The sequence below is a fragment of the Phycodurus eques genome, chromosome 21, assembly GCF_024500275.1.
Source record: "Phycodurus eques isolate BA_2022a chromosome 21, UOR_Pequ_1.1, whole genome shotgun sequence".
Classification (NCBI taxonomy): Eukaryota; Metazoa; Chordata; class Actinopteri; order Syngnathiformes; family Syngnathidae; genus Phycodurus; species Phycodurus eques.
Window position 1 is genome coordinate 3,690,176 of NC_084545.1, and position 15,404 is coordinate 3,705,579.

At 43.0% G+C, this 15,404-nt stretch overlaps 1 protein-coding gene across 6 annotated transcripts in view; it reads left to right on the forward strand.

The window, feature by feature from the left end:
* smarcd3b (SWI/SNF related, matrix associated, actin dependent regulator of chromatin, subfamily d, member 3b) overlaps positions 1–15,404 on the forward strand; it is a 31,247-nt gene that overhangs the window by 1,892 nt on the left and 13,951 nt on the right. For 5 of the 6 annotated variants that reach the window (XM_061667119.1, XM_061667120.1, XM_061667122.1 and 2 more), the window contains exons 1-2: positions 8,029–8,202; positions 13,714–13,916. In XM_061667119.1, the coding sequence (XP_061523103.1) occupies positions 8,125–8,202; positions 13,714–13,916 (281 nt within the window). In that variant the 5' untranslated portion in view covers positions 8,029–8,124. Of the gene's footprint in view, positions 1–8,028; positions 8,203–13,713; positions 13,917–15,404 lie in introns of those variants that run through there. The other variant, XM_061667121.1, reaches the window with a different exon arrangement.

Sequence of the window (15,404 nt, forward strand, 5' to 3'; positions counted from 1 at the left end):
TATCATTTGTGACTATTTGCTTAATTACAATACCTCAACCAAAGTCAAACAAATGTCTGTTTTTAATTAGAAAACGACATACCTAATTATGGTTTGCCAGCAATAACTCAGGCTACAGTTAGCTTAGCTTTGTGCTAACGTGTAAAATGGGCTCTAGTCCCTATTTAAAATGTCTTGATTTTTTTTTTCCCCCCCAATATACAAACTGGTAGCTAGTTAGCTCATACCCTTCAATTTAACCATGAAGGAGTGCGCTGAGTTCTAGCTGTAGCCCAAAGCATACAAAGAGAGGCTTTTCAAATTAACAGCCATTAATGTCTTGCTGGTGATTCATGTACGTGCTTGGTGACTAAAAGTGCCGCGTTGGCTTGCCTTGCATTTGTATTAGCGTCACGTTATTCACTTGTCTGAGCTTCATAGAGGCATTTTTTTTTTGTATAAATATAATAACTAACTGTGCATGGATGTGATTTTATAGGCCTTGCAGTGAAAACTTGGGCTGCTGCCTCCTCCTCCTCTTCTACCCCGCTTTCCTGTTCAGCACAGTTCATGGAGACTAGGTGACTCAGCTTTCAAAAAAAGCACCTTACTGTATAGCTAATTGTGCTATATAGCAGGAGAGAGGGTGACTGGTGGACCGTACACATGATTTCAAGCTTCACTTCACAGCCCAAAAATGAGGACAGGGTGATTAGTATGCAAGGTAGCGACACGGCTCCCGAGGTCTGATTTGGGGAATGGGTGCTGAAGTCCCGAGCTGGCTTTTTAAGGGAATATGCAGAGGTTCCCCTCTCCAGTTCCTGAGTTTCTCCACCTGGAGCGTCAAAGCGGGCCTTTGTTTGCCAAGTAGTAGGCCGTGGCCCTGGCTTTGTGTTTTTTTTTTTTTGTGTGTGCTACTTTCAGGCATAAATGGACAATAGGAGCACTTCCCTCTATAGCGGCGGAGGAATGTGAACCTGCTCAATGGCAGGTTTGTTGCCGTGGAAACAAAATGGCTTCTGGGAAAAACTTATGCGCACGATTGATTTCCACTGAAGGAGCCAGTGTAGAAATAAACATATGTCCCATTAGAGACGAAAAATCCTTGCACAGACATCCAAGAAAAAGTATGTGAACCCTTTGGAATTACTGTGGTACCAAAGTCATTCCATGACCAAGCTCAGTTTTGCCCTTTGAAATGAATTGAAATGCCATTAACACATTCCAGCCCCTCCCCCCCAAAAAAAACACTTTAAAAAAATAGCATAGTATTGCATAAAAACATGATGAAGGAGAATGAAAAGACATAAATGGAAACATTCAGCACTTTTACTACTCTCCCAAGGAGTGACCATCCTGTGAAGGTGACTGCAAGCGAGTGTGTTATCAATTAGCATGTAGTATCAGCGTGTGTAGCGTACCCTCGTGGAAGCATTTCTAAGGCCTCCTCTCAAATATATGCCTCCTATCGGTGGTATCGAACTCCCCCCAACCCCTCTCTTACCGTCACTTTGTCATTTTCGCAGCCAGATTATAGATTTTTCTGGACTTAAATTGAGCGCTTTTTAACCTAATTACACACGACTCACCGCCAAAGCCCCACCATCACATTATAGCCGCGTTGATGTCCTTTAAGTTGCTTATGGCCTCATTTGTTTTGGTCCAAAGAGTTGCAGTGCATCTGGCAGCTTGACCCATTTCGATGTTCAGCATCGATAGTGTAAGAACACGTAGTACAGTACAGCGTGGCCTATATTGTCACCAAACATTAGCCTTGGAGTGCTCGTAGCATGACTGTAACTATCCGAAATAGGATATACTGGCTTTGTGGTAGTTGTTTTTTTTGTGTGTGTGGTCTACAGTGGATATAAAAAGTCTACACACCCTTGTTTTTGTGGTGTAAAAAAAAAAAGAGACCAAGATGAAGTATTTGACTTATAGCTCGTACAACTGAATTTGGGGTGGTTGTGTTGAGAAACATTCTCATTGAAAGTCATGTTTAATGGGAGTCAGCACACACCTGCCACCATTTCAAGTATCCGCCTAGACTTTTCCTGACATTTCTTTTGCTTTCAAGCCGAAGCCTGAAGGTTTTGTGCTAACACTGATTTGTACGGCTGAACAACCCCAAGGCGTGATGCTGCCACCACTATGCTTCTCTGGAGGTATTGTGTTCCTTTGGAATTAGGCCCAAAAAAATTCAACCTTGCTTTCATCAGACCATAACACAATTTTCAACAAGCACTTTGGGGATTTCAAGCGTGTTATTGCAAAATATAGGTTCTTCTTTCTTCTTCTTTGAGGTTCTTCTTTGTAAGATAAGTCTGCCGTCTCGCCACCCTTCCCCATAGCCCAGATATATGAAGACGAAGGGAGATTGTTGTCACGTACTAAACAGCCAGTACTTGCCAGAAATTCCTGTAACCAGTTTTCTTCCTGTCTTTTTACCAATTTTAAAGTGACGTCCACTTCTCTGTAATATCACTGCTGTCATATTTTCTCCATTTGATGATGTCTTTCTGACTGACTGACTGTTGAACAATGGGATTCCTCCGTTTTTGTATTTAAATAAGTGGAAGTTGCCATGAGGGCTTCGTGATGTCTACAACCAAGCATCAATGTTTTTTTTGGAGTGTCAGATTAATTTTGCAAAGGCATGATGAAAAATGTTGGCTCATTCTCCTGGGCTGGATGTGTCAAGCGTGGAAAGAAGCAGGGCCAAAGTGTTTTCTCCTCCGGTATAGTTTTTTCGGATGATGATGATGTTGATGCTCTGGCCTGGCTCTTGTCCCATTGGTTGCTGTAGTTTCCAGCTCTGGGCAGATTAAGCCGTCGCCATGGCTACAACAAACAGGAAATGCCCCGGAGCAGGTGACGCTTTGGATGCTTTGTCCTGCACAAATCTCCCAAAACTCCTGAGCGTTCGTTCTTTTTTTATCTGACCAGTGGAGTTTCTGTATTGTGCTCACGTTCCTAGCCGTTATGGGAGCTCCTTTTCTTTTCGTGCCATTGGGTTTTCCAGGCTTTTGATGGTGGTCCAGGAGTTTCTTTTGTACGAGCTGGGTTTTGTATGTGGGAGAAAGCGACCTTGAAAGGGGGCCCAGGACCCAAATCTCCCTCTTTTCACTTCGCCCTTCTGTCTGCTTGACAATGAAGTCGGCCAAGTTGATGGAGCTTCACCACAGGGAAGATTAGCACATGACTGGCCACAACTTTAGGTACACCTGCACAATATAACCAGGTTCACTTCATTTTGACTACTTTGGTTGTACAGTTCCTTTGTGATGGTAACTTGCCAGCCAATTCAAGCGCCCAGTCGCTTTCATTACACCCCAAAAAATAACAGTTTATGTGTTAGTTTTGGGGATAGAAATCACAAATCCACAACATTTTTGGTATTCTTTTTTATTTTATATTCATATTATGATAATTTGTTAATTTGTTGTATTTTTTTAACTACTCGATGATTGAAGAATTTGTAAGGATAAAAGCCACAAACCGTCCAATTTTATTAATAGAATATTTTATTTAATTCATTTATAATCTTATTGTTTGTTAATTTTCATTTTTCATTTGTGTTGTTATTTAACATAAAAAAACACAAACACACAACCTAAGTTTTTTTCTTAGTAAACTTGTTTTCTTTTTTAAAATTATCATTTTATTTATTTAATTTTTAACTACTGCATGCTTGAAGAAATATTTTGGGGTTTTTTTTGGGGGGGGGGGGGATAAATGCTACAAACCCACAACATATTTAAAGGTATATTCATATCTATAATTATTATTTGTAATTCGATTTTAAAAGCTACTATTGGTTGTTTTGGGAGATGAAACTGCAAACCCAATTGTATTTGTTTTTGGGCGGAATATTAAAAAAAAAATCTAATTTGTTTATTTCGCCTTTATCTAGCCATGCAAGGGAATTGCAAACAGATTCCCTTTTACAATGCTGAACTGGCAGATTTGGATGTGTTTTTAACCTACCACAAACCCACAAAATGTGATGTATCTGAATAATGTAAAAGTTTACATATTTATGTTGGATTTGTGTGCGTGTGTGTGTGCGTGCGAGTGTGTGTGTGTGTGTGTGCGCGCGCGCGCGATTTGATTCTTTTTCTTTTTCTTTTTTTTTTAACTACCGGCTGCTTGAATTTCTGTCGAGCTGAGTAGATGCTCTCTAGCTCCCCCTTGTGGTTTGAATGATCAAGTGTTTAAAAAGGGTTCAAAATGGTGACGGGAGAGCGCATTTCAAATAGCAAATGGCGAACGGAGTCTACCAAAACATTCGCAGCACAATGCTGAGCCCTATGCATGTTTATTACACATAGCTTATTGTACGTTTTATGTCTGTTAATATCAATGCGCATCTATTCCTTTACTGCTTGCTCCCTCTGTTGGCCATCCAATAACACTACTGGTCTCCCCCCGTCTTCCTCAATAGCATTCGGTCAGACTGGCTTTCTTTTACTGAGGGAGTCAGTGGGGGTCCGGCAAGGAGCTACTCAACTTACGGTTGGTGGTGAGGGAGAGGGGGGGGGGGGGGTGTTCCGCTCTGCCTTCGTTATCACATGCACGCTCACGCGCCTTCTCCATAGTGTGGTAACATTTTGTGCACTTACTGGTTGATACTGTTAAGAAAGATTTCCTATTAAAAGGCTGCAGTACACGTGATTCAATGACAGGGGTCACCAGCAAGCCTGGAGACGCAAGGGAGGGTCTCCCAATTCCAACAAGGAAGTTTGAAGGGCAAACCCTGGAGAGTTATTAATGCGTCGTATGCTAATTTTCTAATAGTTCTAAAAGCGTCTTTTTGACAATTTGCTGCTGTTTTCACACCGAGGAAGAGGAGACAGATGAGTGTGTGGATCCTCACTCCCTTTGTCATTCAAATATCCTTATGAATATTTCAAGCCTCTGGTTTGACTGCTGTGGGGGGGGGGGTCGTAGGGGTCGGGGGGTGGGGGTTGTTGAGAGAGGAGCGCGCCTGGAGAGAAAGCACCGAAAGGTTTTTAATATCATAAGCAGGGTGCACATATATCGCTAATCGAAATTGGACGATTTTCCCTCCCTTGTGATTAAAGTCAGCAACGGTCTGATTGTCGGATGTCTCTGAAGATTATGCGGAGCGATTATCCTGTGCTGTGGGGCACACAAGGAGGGATTTTTCCTCCTCGATCTTTTTGGAAAACGATTGCGGCTGACAAAATCATAAATGTTGAACTTCGGCAACATTTAAAGCAGGGCATTCGCATACTGACAATCAGGCCAAATTTGAACATTACGATAAAAGTAAAAAATAAAATAAAACAAAAGCCTGATTCTCGGCGAGATTATCCTGTGGTGTGCGGAGTGCGTTAAGAATCTGGCCTTTGCTGACTTTGATCAAAATTACACTTGATTATCACTATGTCTGGACCTGCTTTAAAAATGGAACAGGTTTAACATTTACGATTGTCGGCCCCAACGGTTTTCCCAGCAGATCCGAGAGAAAAAAAATCCCTTTGAACACACCCCACACCGCAGCGTAATCACTTAGGATAAGCTTTCCGAGGCGACCGACAATCGGACCGGAGTTGACCTTATTCGCAAGGAGGAACATTTAAAAATGTGGCCCACTGGTATGTGTGGAACCCGCTTAAGAGTCATTGAGCGTGTCCCGAGTGTGACATCACATCCTGGCGCCGTCCCACAGCATCCGCATGTGCTGACCGGGCTTGTTTCGCTCGGAGGAGGTCACACGCCCCGGATTGGACGATTGAGCCAATGTGAGGCTGATGAAGGAAACGAGTCGTAACCTGTGACAAACGCAGGAAGTCGATGCTCTTGACATGGCCGCCGGTCAAGAAGGTTTTTCAGACCGTTTGGGAGAACGCCAACAGATGTGAACGCAGATGATTCGTTATTGAGGAAATCGATAGTCTGGTTCAAATGGGTTTAATAGTTGGCTCCAACTGCAGTGTAACGTCACACATTTTCGGCTGCGGTCACTTGTTGCGCGGCAGAATTTAAAGGGATGCTTTAAAAAAAAAACAACAACACACAGCCACGCCCACGAGACTGAGTGAAATGTATTTATAATATATTTTAATAATATCATTAAATTAAAAATAGGACTATAATTGACTTTACATTGAATACAAATTCAATTTATACAAACATAATAAAGTATATAATAAATACAACACAATAAAATAAAAAGTTGAATATTCATCAGGTTTTGAAAATGTAATTCAAACAATTAGGATGAATTGAAATCGACTACATTATTTGTTTTTAATTTAGACATCAATAATTACATGACCAAACATTTCATTTAAATAATAAGGTTAATTATTGTATTTATCAGAAAGAAATACATTAGAAACACGACAAGGATAATAACATAATAAATAATAGATTAAATCATCAAAATTAGTAAATTAATCAATATAATTTCAACAATAAGTATAAATTAAAATACATTGAACACATGGTTTTATTTAGATAATAACGATAATTTTAAATTTTTAAAAATAAAAAATATTAAATAATCTTTTAAAAAATAATTTATATAATGTCAACAAATTCATAGATTTAAAAAACACTACAAGGATAATAACAATAAATAACAATAAATTCAAGTAAGTTGAATTGGTAAAATATGTTTATTAAATTAATAAAAATAGTTAATATAACGTGAATAAATTAAAATACAGTAAACTAATATTTTAATGTTTTATTTAGATAAAAATAGCAACTAATTTTTATTAATAAAACTGTAATTCAATAATAACATTTCTATAATAGCAAGAAATTATTTATTTTACTCAAAAATACAAGAATTATAAGACATGGATTGATTTATATATATAATTTTATAATATTGACCCTTGTGAGGATAAAGCGGTACAGAAGATGGATGGATGGATTTATACATTTTCCACACTGCTTATCCTCACTAGGGTATAGTAACAACAAACAAACAACAACAATTTAAATAATAGCAAGAAACTAAATAATTTACTCAAAAAAAAAGATTTTGAGACCTGTATTTACATTCGTTATTTTTTTACTGGAATCCCTGCTCTGTATATCCATCCATCCATCCATTTTCTGAGCCGCTTATCCTCATCAGGGTCGCGGGAGTGCCGGAGCCTATCCCAGCTATCATTGGGCAGGAGGCGGGGTACACCCTGAACTGGTCGCCAGCCAATCGCAGGGCACACATAAACAAACAACCATTCGCACTCACATTCACACCTACGGGCAATTTAGAGTCTTCAATCAACCTACCACGTATGTTTTTTGGGATGTGGGAGGAAACCGGAGTGCCCGGAGAAAACCCACGCAGGCACGGGGAGAACATGCAAACTCCACACAGGCGGGGCCGTGGATTGAACTCTGGTCCTCAGAACTGTGAGGCAGACCCTCTCTCACCAGTCGTCCACCGTTCCGCCTGTATTAAATATAACAATCATAATAACAACAAGCAGGACTTCCCCTTTAAAAAACACAAAAACTCTTTTTTTTCTGCGCGCGACCTCCGACTCGGTCACCTCGTCGTCCGACGGCTTTGCAACCCCCCTCGCCTTTTTCCCGGCTTCCTCGCTGTGTGCCGCATGTCCTCTTATCTCACCAGCGGAATGCAACGCAACAGCTGTGCAAGAGGGGGGAGGCGAGGAGGCGGTGATGTGGGCTGGCTGAAACCCCCCTGGTAGACCCCCACAGTAGAAGCAGCAAGCAGCAACCCCCTCCCTCCATCTCCCTCCCTCCCTCTCTCTCTCTCTCTCTCTCTCTCTCTCTCTCTCTCTCTCTCTCTCTCTCTCTCTCTCTCTCTCTCTCTCTCTCTCTCTCTCACTCCTGAAACGACATTCCGGGCTCCTCAAAGGCAACTTAAAAGTGAAGCAGACAGACACTAGCGAGCGACTCGGCGGGGAAAGGAGTGGGAGAGAGAGGGTCGGAGAAGAGAGAGAGAAGGGAAGGAGGGAGGAAGAAGGAGCGTCAGGGACAGGCAGAGGAGGAGGAGGAGGAGGAGAGCACAAAGAGAAGGAAAGTGGAGCAGGGGAGGGGAACCGGAGGCTGGCTGGCGAGGGAAAGACAAAAGAAGGAGAGAGGGAGCGCGTACGAGGCGGCGGGCTCCAGGCGAAGGGGGGACCGCAGCAAATGGCCACGGAGGAGACGGCGGGGGGAGCCAGGAAAGCCACCAAGAGCAAACTGTTTGAGTTCCTGGTCCATGGAGTGGTGAGTGCAGCCGCTTGCTCGTCATTGAAAGGGGGGGAGCTGCCCAACGCGTGGCCATGTGAAGGTTATTTCCCCCTTCCCTGGATCGCATACCCGGGTTCGGCTCGGGCAGGGATGGAGGAACGGGGAGGGGGACGCGGGATCGCCGACGCTCATGGAAAAAGCAGCCAGCCTGACGGACGGGCAGCTCCCCATCTTTGGGCTAGCAGGCTTCGGACACAAGGATGGAAGAGGGGTGGCGAGCCTTGGGGGGTTGGGGGAGACCCCGGCGTAAGGTCACCGGACGTTAACGGAGGCGAGGTGGCGCGGAACAATCGCTCCATTCATGTGTGAAATGTCAGGTCGCGTATGCGCTCGGGAGGTTACCATGACTGTTAGCACTGTGTGTTTGTGTGTTTGTGTGTGTGTGTGTGTGGCCAGTGACACACTCGAGATGCAGGCGAGCAAAGTCACAGCAAAGTTCCAGTGTGCCGCTCAATGGGCTGACTGGTTGGGTTCCCATCAGGCAATTTTTTTCTCCCTTATTTTCATACTGTGTTTTTCTAGTATTGCGTCCCCAATCTAGGCCTTTCAATTCAATTCAATTTGTGATTACATTTTGAGACATTTGAAAACAATTATAAACCAAACATTTGGAGGTCAGTTTAAAAAGCACACGTCTGAAATTATTATATTTCAAAATGTAATTAAATTATTGAAAAAATATCTTTTACATTTTATTCAAAACGAGACTTTTTTCGGGGTCAAATTTACACAAGTCCGCACACCCGTATAAAACTGCGAATGTGACTACGTTGGGATTTATACAGTCACATTCAAACACATGTTAAATGGGAATCAGTGCACATTTGTCACCTTTAAAGTGACTCTGGTGATCCCCGAATAAAGTTCAGATGTTCTAGTGGGCTTTTCCTCACATTTGTTGTCGTCACATCGTCCAGCGCAAGCCATGGTCCGCAGAGAGCTTCCACAGCATCAGAGGGATCTCATTGTTCAAAGGTATCGCTCGTATTTTAATTTTCCGTGATTTTCTTGGTCTCATTTTTTAGCGCACAAAAACCAGGCATTTGAATAGGGGTGTGTACACTTTTTATAGCCACTGTATTTGCCCAGGCAACAATAATTAGACAATTTGTCACCACTGTCGAAATACACAAATCAGATATTTCAACGTATTTAAACACATTGTAAATATTTTTCAACACAAAAAATATTGCTAACATAAAACGTATTGAAAATACTGTTCATATGTAATAATGTACTCTCAAGGCCACACCCCTTAAAGGTACACATACACTACAACTGCTGTTGTGATTTCGCTTATAATAATTACATATAGTGAAATCCAGCGGCACGGTGGACGACTGGTTAGAGCGTCTGCCTCACAGTTCTGAGGACCCGGGTTCAATCCCCGGCCCCGCCTGTGTGGAGTTTGCATGTTCTCCCCGTGCCTGCGTGGGTTTTCTCCGGGCACTCCGGTTTCCTCCCACATCCCAAAAACATGCACGGTAGGTTAATTGACAACTCTAAATTGCCCGTAGGTGTGAATGTGAGTGCAAATGGTTGTTTGTTTCTATGTGCCCTGCGATTGGCTGGCAACCAGTTGAGGGTGTACCCCGCCTCCTGCCCGATGACAGCTGGGATAGGCTCCAGCACGCCCGCGACCCTAGTGAGGAGAAGCGGCTCAGAAAACGGATCTCTTTTATTATGTTTGACTTACAAGCTTAGTCACAGAATGCCCTGAACTCATAAGTCGAGGTAGCAGTGTGTACAAGTAGTCTCTTTCAAATTTATGTAATGTAGCTTCTCCATCCTCAGCGCTTATTTAAAGTAAGCAAAAATAGCAGATGTCAATCTTTGTATTTGTCATCAGTTTGTCTAAAAATACAAATTGAAAGAATAACCTTTCAAAGAATTATAAGAAAGCCTTCTATGATGGCAGCAAACTTCACAATAAGCAGTAAACGATTCTTCCAAAAAGAGAATTATACATCATCATCATCGTTTCAGTCCGCTAACCTAATGCTAACACTAAATAGCACCTATATTTAAGCAACGGCTTGAGCACAAACGCTACAGCAACACATGGAGACAGACATTATAACAATACTGAGAATCTTATATTCTTTATCCTTTGCGAAGAACGACTAATATTAGTGCCGTACTGATGAGCTGGGAGTAGTTGTAACATCTCAGACGCCTGACTGTCTTTTGCTGCCCCCAGGTGGCCAATGCGGGCACACCAGAAAGAGCAGCACAATGGCCCTTCAATTGAAACAGTGTGACAAAAACTGCTTCATTCTTTTTAATTCTATTTTATTATGTCATTACTCTATGTTCTTTATGAAGAACAATATGATGGAGTCCTATTTTTCCTCATTACAACACACATTGCAGCTTTGTTTTTGGGGCTGGCTGGAATGGATTAATGGCATTTCCATTCCTTTCAATGGGGAAAGATGATTAGAAATTTTTTGGGGGGCTTAAATCCCGGCTGTTAGGAAGGACTTTTTGCAGGTGTCGATTGCGTCGCCCCGCAAGCAGCCGCGGTGGCGAGTATGATCGTGACGGCGGATTTATGTAGTGGGCAGACGGGATGAGCTATTGTGTCTTTGACAGGAGCGGTCATTACGGCGGCGCCGCTTTGGGCAACAATGGCGAGGCTGATTGATGAGCCGCACGCGCGCGTCCTCTCCACAGACCAATTAACCTTGAGGAGGCGAGGCCCACTCCCACCCTAAATGCCCCCCTCCCCATCAACCCCACCCCAAAACTCCAAAAAGCTGTTAGGATGGAAAAAAGTCTTGTTGAAGAGTGTGAATGTTTATTTTTGCACTTGTGGTGAGGCCTGATGTTTCCACTCTCCTTGTGGAATAAAACTGCTCTCCCACGTGTTATGCAGCCTTACCTTGGCTTACGAGTTTAATTTGTTCCAGGGGCAAGCTCCTAACTCGATTTACTTGTATTCCAAATTCATTTTCTCCATGAATCTGTTCCAGACACTCAAAAAACAAATTTTTATTGAATAAAATGACTGCTGCATTGAATATATAGTAGGGCCTGACCGATATGGATTTTTTTTCAGGCTCATTTCAATTTAAAAACATATGATGACCTAAAATAATGATGACCTTATCGCTTACAACAGTAAAGATATGAATTATAGGCAGAACATTGGACTGTTTTACATTGCTTTGCCCTTTAGTATTTGTTGAACTTTACAACAGAGAGAAAAATAGGAAAAAAAATCGGCCAATTTTTGCTGTCTTGTTTTTTATGTTAGTTTGAATGTCATCCTGTCTTATGTTGGATGTTAATATGTTAAAAAAATCGCCTGATATCGGCCAATTAAATCAGACGGCCGATTAATTTTTGTGGTTCACATCGATTGTTGTTTAAAAAATTGAATCGCTTAGTGGCTTCCTCAGCGGCTTCCTTGCCAAAAATTGTTTATTAAAACCAGAAAACCTTCCTGGCATGTACCTGGAATGCTATCTACACTGTATTCAGGATTTTGTTTACATTTTCAGGGACAAGGATTAATTTTGCTTGGAAGGAAAAGAAAAAACGACAACACAAGCACAGGGAGAACATGCAAATTCCACACAGGAAACCCTGCCTTGTCTTTGGTGATTCTTAAAGTGTGGTACGAGTACCATTAGTGGTATGCGGGCTCCCTCTAGTGGTACGTGAAAAATCACTCCCCATGTACCGTTCAGTTGTATTTAACTTGAAAAGTTCTATACATTTGCATTTAATCTTTATGCTTCTGTTCAAACTGCAATATAGTGTGTTACAGTGGGTCACAATAATATTAAATGGGCCTTTTAGGAATAAAACCTCAAATGTTGGTCATGATAGTATTTTTATTTTTTATTTTTGAGGCGGTACTTGGTGTAAAAAAACAAAAAAAACAACAGAAAAACCATTTATTTGCCCTAGGTTGCATGTCGCTTAGGTTAGCCTAAGTTTGGCCTCGTCACGCGCACGCACGCACATGCCAGCACTCGTCTCACATGTCCACCGCAGAGCGGATCTGATTGCCGGCTGCTTGAAACCCCTTCAGCCAGTCATAATGGACTCCTATGAGGAAATACACCTTGTCGAATTGCCCCCGAAATACTGTGATGATGAATACTGTGGTTTGTGTAAGAAGGGATGAGACAAAAGAAGAATAAGGAGGTCTCCTAAGAGTCCTCAAGGTGACGACATTGGCTCCGCAGAGCCCCCCGACCGTATGTTGTTTTATCCTCTTCCACTTCCTCACTGACCCCCTCGAACCCCCCCCCCCCTCTCGCCAAACAAGAGTGACAGCAGCGCCTGTTCATTCTTCTTCTGATCACCAGCTCTGGAGCTTCAAAACAGCCTTATAACAAGTTTACACACACACACACACACACACACGCACAAAGTCTTTTGTCTGCGCCTTTTAATCCCTCGGCTGTTTTACTTGTCAAATACGCCATTTTTAGTCACGTTTTGTCGTATTTTCGGCACTTTCCCTTTTTAGTTTTCTGTCGAGACTCTTTGTTTTTTCCCCACGTGACTTTGTGGACAGTCTAAAGATCACATCGGCCTTTGAAATTGACAAACATGACGGGGAAAAAAAAACATCAGTGTAGACCTACTCGAGGTTACAAAATGTCAGATTATATCTGCACCATTAAGTCATTTCTTTCGAAGCATTATGGTCATTAATCCTTCATTTTCCGTTTCATTGTTACTTTTTAAGATCCTGTGGAGACTAGAACAAAACAAACAGAATAGAATTCGACACAATAGAATGGCTTTGTCGCCATTTGTACCTAGGGTGCCATTCTCCTCGAGTCAAACTTTGGCAATACAATTCTAATCCTTTAATCCTCAAAATGATCGACAAACTTTGACGCCATGCGCCGCCTACTGTCGACGTTTCGACACAAAAAGGCTCCAAAATGTAGCGTTTCCTATCTGTCCAGGATTCCTGTTTGTTGTGTGTGTTCCCTGTAATTCGCTCAAAATGGCTGACTTCCCGTTCAAATGATGATCAATGAGAAATTGTTGTTGGCCATGTTTTTTTGCGTTGTGTTTCACAAAGCGTAGAAAGGAGCATGTGTGCTCTCTGTTCGTATTCCCGTTGCTTCGCTCGCCAAATGGAGGCGGCGGGACGCAGCTGTTGCCGTGCGAGTGACAGGCGCAGGTGAATGTCGGCCAGTTGTTTCCAGCCGTCAAAACGGAACTGTTCGCATTGTTTAGGGGACCACGGCGTGTGCGTGTGTGTGTGCGTGTGTGAATGAAAATGGTGCAAGCTCTAAATGCAACTGTGCTCTGAAATTTATTGCATCTCTATTCGCTGAAAAATGATTTGCTCTCATACACACTACTGAATCACTCTCACACACATTTCCGCTCACATAATTCACTCTGCTGAAATGCTTGCATACTTTACTGAAACAGTCTCACGCACAACACTAAAACGCTGTCACACACTGAATACTTGCACTTAAAATGTGTGTTGTTTCTTGTCCCCAGCGTCCCGGCATGCCGTCTGGGGCGAGGATGCCCCACCAGGGCGCTCCCATGGGCCCCCCCGGCCCACCGTACGGAGGAAACCCGGCGGTGCGTCCCGGCCTGCCCTCCCCGGTGATGGAGGCCAGCCGCAAGAGGCCCGCCCCTTCCCAGCAGGTCCAGCAGCAGCAGCAGCAACAGCAGGCCGTCCAGAGCCGGGCCAGAAAGTGAGTCCAGACGTAAATGACCCACAGTACGGGCCAGACCTCCACCAAAGCCCAATTATTTTGTCCCCTTTCTAGCTCTCATGAAGGCCTTTTAAACTGGAGAGGCAAATTTAAGCAACATTTAACAATGGACTCACAGCAAACTCGGATGATTCGAATCACTGGTTCGCGTTAACACTCACAGGAAAGCTTGCGCACTCAGATTATGTGGGTCATTGGCTGACGTTAGCTTATTCACTGAAACACCACAGACTCCAATGATTGCATTCACTGACTCAAGTCTGTGGACTGAGCAGAAATATCACAGACTCCAATGATGTGATTCGCTGAATGGAGTCTATGGATTGAACGGAAACACTGTTGACTCAGATGTTTTGTTTCACTGAATGAACTATATTGACTCAGTGGAAGACTCCCTTGAATAGGGGGACTGAGTCGAGTCAGCACCCTCACCAGAAACCCAGCACAGTCGGATGGTTTGATTCACTTACTTGAATCAGCCAAAACTCGGATGATTTGTTTCAGAATCAAAATCATCTTTATTTGCCAAGTATGTCAAAAACGCAAGAAATTTGTCTCTGATATTTGGAGCCGCTCGAGGACGACAATAGACAGCCATTATCCCAAAAACTACTTTTGAGACATTAAAACATAAAAAACACACAACGGCGAGTCACTGAACAATGAGAGGTCATGTGGTCATGTGGCAATGCTGATACAATTCAGCCGAAACTCGGATGTTTCATTTCACTGACACTAATTATCAGACTCACTGGAAACGCTGCACACTCAGATAATTTAGTTAATTGACGTAAATCTGCTGACTCACCGGAAACACCGCAGACTCAAAAGATTTGAATCACTGACTCGAGATAGCATACTCACCGGGAACACTCCAGACTGAGATTGATTCACTGACTCAATCCTGTGGCGGTGGGAACGTCACTATTCCGAGTGTCTTGTTTGTGGTATTGCATGCGTCAGGTTTACTCATTAAAGGAAAATCAATAGCAGCAGTGTCCTCATCGCCATTGATCCCCTCACAACTCGGCCAGATGATGGACCAGACTCTCGAGCTCCTCCAGAGAGGGTCCGGTAGATGGATCCGTCCGTCCGTCCGTCCGTCCGTCCATCCATCCATCCATCCATCCACCCACCCACCCACCCATCCATCCATCCATCCATTCATCCTCACCTCCAGGCGACTTTGTGATGTGTCCTCTGACAAACAAGTGGATACCCAAATTCCCACCAGCTGAGCGGTGCCACTTGTGTTTCCATTGTGTCATTGAGAGGTTCGCGTTGAGGTTAAGAAATAGCCTCTCATTCCCAGAGTGGTCGGAATATTTCAAATGAATCAGACGACATACGTTAACATAAAGATGAAGTAGGTTTGGGTTAACTAGATTACCCAGCGGTTACCTTTCATTGACTTGACACTTCATTAGCTACACCAGCTAAGGCGATTCTAATAGAATACAATTTCTA